Here is a 7,028-nt window from a genome sequence, read left to right as displayed (position 1 = left end):
CCAAACAACCCCCTAATACTTATAATCCATCTCCACCCCTCCCTAGCCCTACATACCACTACACGCTTCTCGCTACATCTCTTTCTCTACACATATCAACGTGTACTCGTTATACGGTCCGAAGGAGAAATACAACTGCTCCCTTCAACTTCAACAACAACATGAAAGCCTTAATCTAGTGAGAGAGAGAGAGAGGAGGCATGAAACACGAGCGTACATTCGTCGCAAGGTGGTGACGAGGCCTCAAGCAAGAGCGTGCATTTGTCGCAAGGTGGCGACGAGGCATCAAGCAAGAGCGTACCTTCGTCGCAAGGTGGCGACGCCTTCCGCATGTGGAGAAGGAGAAGTATGACACTCGGGATGGATCCGCCGGTGAGACACCATATTCAGCTTATAAAAGGCTATGTTTCATACAAGATCATTTGATAATGTGTAGCGAAGTTTTATCACTGCAGCACGAAGAAAATGTAATCAAGCCATGTCATACTTTTCATGGTACTTGTATCACCCCTCTTGCACTAGAATGTGCAATATGCACTGTGGAGAAAAAGTATAACATACAGTGACGGAGTTATGTGCATCCTTGTGGTAAATTTACGGGGAGTTTTAGACTGGAAAAGATAGAGCTTTTCTCTCCCCAAGAAATTGCATTTTCTCTTTGGCCCCCCAAAGTTTAATTAACTTTAATCAAAGTTTTGACAAAGAAATTAACTCACGTGTGTCACCGTGGCAACGAAAGGGTGGGAGAGAGTCGGAGAGGGAGAGAGATGGACGGGCGAAGCCAGGAAAGAGTCCAAGCTTTATAACTGTAAAACTCTCCCAAATAGCCAAGGGAAGGAAAGGATAGATAGAAGAGAAGAGGTCAGTGACCACCACCCTTCCCTCCCCTCCCCTCACTCCCGTGCCCCCGCCTCTGCCTGCCTGGGTTACCCTACCACCCTTCCTCCCACCCATAGCCGAGGCCAGAGGAGAGAGAGAGAGAAGCCAGGGCTTGGCTGGTAGATGCGCGAGTAGCGGTGTCTGCCAAAGGCCAAGGGGAATGGGAGGCGACGGCAGGCCCAGCGACGGCGGCGCTGGCGGCGGCGGCGGCGCCGGCCACCCGCACCAGTTCCAGTACCAAGCCCTCCTCGCCGCCGTGCACACGCAGAACCCCAACCACAGCCACAACCTCCCCTTTCCCCTTCCTCCCCTCAATGGTCAGTCCTCCCTTCTTCTTTCTTTAATCGCGCATTCGCGTTTTTACCTGCCGAAACCGCCAATGCGCGCCCGCTTTGCTGGATTTAGGGTACGGTAATCCCTTCCAAATTCGGCTCCTTTTTGTCGATCTACCATGTGCCTAGCCCCAGAATCTATCTGTAGCCGCTCGAGGTCATATTCTTTATTCTACATTCCTGCTGCGGTCTGATTCAACGGCACTTGCTTGATTTTGCAACTCGCGTAGACCGATTTAGGTTTTATTGTTTGTTTATCTATTATTTATTATTGGAGACAAGAGACCAAGATACCTACTGATGACCGTGCCATGGTGATGTCAACTGTCATTGTACATTTGTATATGTATAGATATAATACCACATGTCTTACTGCCTAATCTACTACTAGTAGTACATTATGGCTCACCCTGTCATTTTGCTTTTCTTATTGCTGATCGGTGGCCTTTCAAGGAAATGTAATGTGCATCTCACCTGCAGGACCTGGACCTGATGCATCCACACACAATGCTGCTCGCCAGCCTCCGACGCCGAGGGGTTTTGCTGATTGGAGTGCGTCTACCAGTGCCTTCACATCCCTTGCTGTGCAGAGCACTCCTTCCGCAGCTACTGCCAATGCATACCATTACAGCCTATCTCCTTGCTATGCTTTCTGGACCCATTACATGCTTAACAAGAATGCATATAGCTACTATCCTGCACCTAATCAGGAGCACACCCACCCTTTCAGCCTTGATAACAACCAGGCTAAAGATCCAGGTACACTTTAATTTTACTAACCTCAACTTCTATTATGTGCCCCATTTCTTTTATTAATGAACAACAATGCATGGTACCCGCTATGCTTTTTAGGTAAAGAGAAACAGAAATGGAATGGTTTCTCCTCCCAAAAAGCTAAAAGCATTTTTGATTTTCTACCATCACCTAGAGAGTTAAGAGTCATAAACAATAAGTAGAGCTTCTTCCTACTAGAAATTCAATTGAGCGTATTTCATGTGGTGTCATTCATGTAGCTATGACCTTCAAGCAAGTTAGTTTTTGTGGTATTTATATCTTTCCGTACTCGGTGCATATTGTGTGGTTGGGTTGTTTTGGTAATTGGTAGTCGGTCTGGCCTGAGATCTCTTGTTCTTGCATTGAACTGAGGCATCAACTAGTAATAACCAGGATTTCTCATTCTTGTAAATGTGGGGCTACTAATGATGGGTTTCTAGGCAAGATCGCCTTAATTTGTTTTTGTATACCCTATCTAAAATGCAGGTTCTATACCCAGCTTCGGGATTGAGTCATTTAATACAACATCCCTGGCACCAAACATGTCTGCTCATATGCCTCCCATGGAAGGACCCCTACCTACAAAGGAACCTGAGGCTCCAGAGGTATATATGTGAACCCTTCAAGGTTTAGAGAATCTTTCAAGATTGTATGCCCCTGCCTAATGTATATTACTGTAAAATGGCTACCACACAGGACATGCCTGCTAGAGTAGCTACAATTAAGGACGAAATGGATGCCAGAAATGGTGTTGAACTTAAATGTGAAACAGTTGATGCTCTTCCAGAGTTGAAGCAAGGTCATGAAAGTTGTGCCAGTGTAAGTAACACACTATACTTAACATGTTTTCTTAGTCAGATTTACCGTACATATTTCTTTCCTGCATTGACCTAAGCTAATAGCGAAATGGCAAATGACGGATTGTAAAATCGTACAATAGTTAAAATGCACAACCAGGAGTCTGATACATTAAATGGCCATATACTTCTTTCATAATAAACACATTATTTTCCTTTTCTGTGTGCATGGGGGCATTCAGAAATTCAACTCTGGAGAATACCAAGTTATTTTGCGCAAGGAATTGACAAAGAGTGATGTTGCAAATGTAGGAAGAATTGTGTTACCCAAGGTATATGCTATCATGATGCTCTGTGAAAAAACTAATGCAGTCTGAATTATTGTTTGTAACATAATCATCAACTGTTTTTCAGAAGGATGCAGAAGCTAGTCTTCCACCATTGTGCGAAAGGGATCCTGTGATACTGCAGATGGATGACATGGTGCTCCCGATTACGTGGAAATTTAAGTACAGGTACCCTTTCAGTCGTACACTCATATTATGGCATCTTTCACATGCAAATTCAACATGGAAGTGGTTACAATTTTGGAAAAAAAAACCCTGGTAAATTATGGTTGTTAAACCTGAATACGGTGACTTAATTATAGAAAACAAAATCTTGGGGAAGAACTGGAGTGTTGGTTAATGATAGTTAGTCATGGCATGGAGAAACCAATGCATTTGTAGGTTGACTCAAATGCTGACCCTTGCAATTGTATTATCATACTGATGCAATGCTATTTCAGGTTCTGGCCGAACAACAAAAGCAGAATGTACATCCTGGATTCTACAAGTATATGCTTCAACATGGAAGTGATTTCAATTTTAAATATTTTCCAAGTATGAGCACGTGATTAATTGAGCCATCCTGCTCTTTTGACAGGTGAATTTGTGAAGACACATGGTCTTCAGGCAGGGGACGCACTCATTATCTACAAAAATCCTGTGCCTGGCAAATATGTATGTAAATTTTCCTTGTCCTAATTGTTCTGTTCACACGTACCAACCTGACATTTTATTTGTAAGATCAGCATTTATAACTCCCTGTAGATCTTAATTAGTTACTGCTTTCGGCAGAATTCGCTGAAAAATAATTTAAACAAAAGCTGCCAAATTTATGCTCCTCCTCTTACCTATATGTTGTATGCAGATTGTCCGAGGGGAGAAAGCCATTCAGCAGACAAATTAGAGGATGTGGATGGTGATTGCGACCGCGTCAGTGAGGACATTTCAAGCAAGGAATGTGGGTTCGCAATCCAAGGGAACTCGGAGTTGAGCTGGCTGGGGAATTCATGACAGTCTGACTTGTTAACTGGGGAGTGAACGGAAAAAGATTGGATGTGCGTGCTGCCAAAGAGCTTGCTTCTACAGCGCGACATCCAAGTTGAGGAGACCCTTTTGCCTATTTTTTTGTTCTTCTTTCTTTCTTTCTAATTGAGTTGCATTTGGAAACTTTGAGTTCTACCTTCTCCTTCAGAATAGCATTTGCGGTTCTGTAAATATTCTCGGATCCATAAGATAAATGAAGTGGCGTGGACTTTGGACGTGCTATGATGTTTCTCTTTGTCACAGAAGAATCAGATGAGAGTGCTGTGGCCTTGTTAAGATAGAAAAAAGGTCGAAGGCGGCAAGCTCAGGGCTGAGAAGACGTCTTTTTTGTACGAAAGAAGACGCAGAGAGCAGTGGTTCATAGATGGTGACACATGGGTTTTTTTAGCCGATGGCGACGCATGTTTTTTTAGCCGATGGTGACACATGTTTTGAATGATAGACGACGTAAAATACTCTGCCATTGGTCCGTCAAACCTTAAATGCTAGTTAAGGCACCGTCGAAATTAATCTGATGGTAGATGTGCATTCAGGTCGCCGACGGTGGCGCTAGGGATCAACTAGTTTGCCTCGCTGCCTAAACCCACCCATTTCTACGAGTAGTTTTTGTTATCGACTCTATTTCTGTTAGATGAAATGACGTACTACTACTGTATGTATTACTACATAGTCATATTACTGAATAATATTTTGCAGCTGCACTATATATGACATTGATGTACTCCCGTCCCACAATACAAGACGTTTTTGCAAGCTAAAGCAGCTTGCAAAAACATCTTATATTATAGGACGGAGGAAGTACTACATGTTTGATAATAGAATATGCACGTCATGTGCATATATATGAAATATTATCTATCACAAAACATACAGATAATCTAGAAAATGGTCACAAAAGTGGTAGTGTTCTGGAAAAACGTGGGGAAATGGGCTGAAAAACTGGTACAGGGACAACTTATAAGTTAATTTCATATGGTGTACTAAACTACAGTATAATGGAATCATTGCTTGGATTAAAAGTCACGAGTCTCATCATCCATAGCATAGCATGTTGTTATGATGTCAAGCATTCATATGATGTACGTGTGGAAAGCTACACAACACCACTAGATTACAGTATCAGAAGCATACATGCACGGCTAAAGAGCATTATTGGCTCTGTTTTGGTCCTAATAATCTGCATGATATAAGAAGACAACTGTTTATACAATTGAAATTGAAAACTGACATAGAGCAATTTACAACAACAAAGCAGTTAAACAAACAAGCTTTTAAAAAGTACTTGTTGTGTCATTGAAGTTTCAGTTGGATCCTGAAAATTGAAATTAGTTGGTACGAGTCAGTGATAGGAGAGCAAAGCAATGGCATCATACTGTGAAATCTACCTGATAAGAGTTGATTTTCTACTTTAAGCACTTATCCTACAAGAACAGAGAATTGTAAGAGCATGCAGAAATATATAGTAGTTCGAAAAATGTGACTGATCTCACATACCGTACCCGATTCTTGGGTCGGGACCAATGGAGAACAAGGCATTCCGAACCATCGTCTTTTAAATGTTTCTTCACAGAAAAGAGGGGATCTTCGTGAATGTTTTTGCCGCTGAAGTATTGTTTCTTTAGGTAATGTTGACACTGTTGCACCACACTCTTGTAGATAGCACATCAATTAGCACAGATTGCCTCATCCTAAGTGTCCAAATCGGCATTTATCTATAACAAAAAATGAGAACAATTGTTGAGTCATAACCAACATGGAGCTAGAAAGTATAGGACAAAGCAAAGTAATTGTCACGAATAACATTAATTACACATAACTCCTGGAGAAAGATAGGAAATTGGCTTTGCCTTCGTCTTTAGTATAATATTTCCACAAGGAAGGTACACACATACGTTTTAATGACATCGAAAACCATTCTCACTAAACTATGGATGACCAGTGGTGCTTTGTCCACATGAATAGGTATACTTCCTACTGGAGCTGGGGTTCTCCGTGGTGGTTTTCAATGTTATTAGACTTATATTCTATTTATAGTGAATATAAATCCAATGCAAATATAGTAGTGTTTAAATTCAAAGTCCAAAATAAATCTTATTAAACCTTTATTTTTTTGGAAGAGACTGATATTTATTATAAGACCTTGACCAAGGGTTTAACAAGCCATTTTGGAAAATTGAATAAGATTTAGGGGTTTTGCCCTTTATTTAACTATGGGGCTTGACAAATCCTCAATTCAAATTTCTTTAAATTTAAACATGGTGTATGACTATCTCTAAATGCAACCCCATATAATAAATTTCAGCGTTATTGGACTTATAATCTATTTATTATGAATATAAATCCAATAAAAATATAGTAGTGTTTTAAATTCAAAGTCCAAAATAAATCTTATTAAACCTTTAAAAATATTTGGAAGGGTCTGATATTTATTACAAGACCTTGACCAAATTTCTAGGGTTTAACAAGCCATTTTGGAAAACTGAATACGATTTAGGGTTTTTGCCCTTTATTTAACTATGAGGCTTGAGAAATCCTTAATTCAAATTTCTTTGAATTTAAACATGATGCATGACTACTTTTAAATGCAACTATTTGCAAGCAAATATTCTAGGGTTGTGAAAGTGGTCTTGGTACTTTGGGCACTGGAGTTAGGTTATTAACTGCTCATCACTGGCGGAGCTTAGGCAAGGTCGAATGGGCCATGGCCCACCCAACTCTGGAGCTTCTCCTCCTATTATATTCAGCCCATGCGTCACAAAATGCTAGCTAGTAGCAATCCCAACCTGGCCTGCCCAACCTTTTTGTGCAAGCTCCGCCACTGCTGCTCGTGTTTGGGTGTTCTGCGGTGGACCTACTGTCGTGGTAACTGAAATTGT

General features: G+C 41.2%; 1 protein-coding gene across 1 annotated transcript; it reads left to right on the top strand.

The window, feature by feature from the left end:
- The first annotated feature begins 846 nt into the window (after positions 1-846).
- On the top strand, positions 847-4,374 carry LOC119338426 (B3 domain-containing protein IDEF1-like). The gene is made up of 9 exons (XM_037610748.1): positions 847-1,196; positions 1,692-1,970; positions 2,472-2,590; positions 2,682-2,804; positions 3,025-3,114; positions 3,197-3,297; positions 3,570-3,616; positions 3,707-3,783; positions 3,974-4,374. The coding sequence occupies exons 1-9, from the start codon at positions 1,040-1,042 to the stop codon at positions 4,010-4,012; spliced, it is 1,032 nt and encodes a 343-aa protein (XP_037466645.1). The 5' UTR covers positions 847-1,039; the 3' UTR covers positions 4,013-4,374.
- The last annotated feature ends 2,654 nt before the right edge of the window (positions 4,375-7,028 follow it).

This window comes from Triticum dicoccoides, chromosome 7B (assembly GCF_002162155.2).
Source record: "Triticum dicoccoides isolate Atlit2015 ecotype Zavitan chromosome 7B, WEW_v2.0, whole genome shotgun sequence".
Lineage (NCBI taxonomy): Eukaryota > Viridiplantae > Streptophyta > Magnoliopsida > Poales > Poaceae > Triticum > Triticum dicoccoides.
The sequence above is the reverse complement of the archived record's forward strand: the minus strand, read 5'-3'. Positions and strand labels throughout refer to the sequence as shown.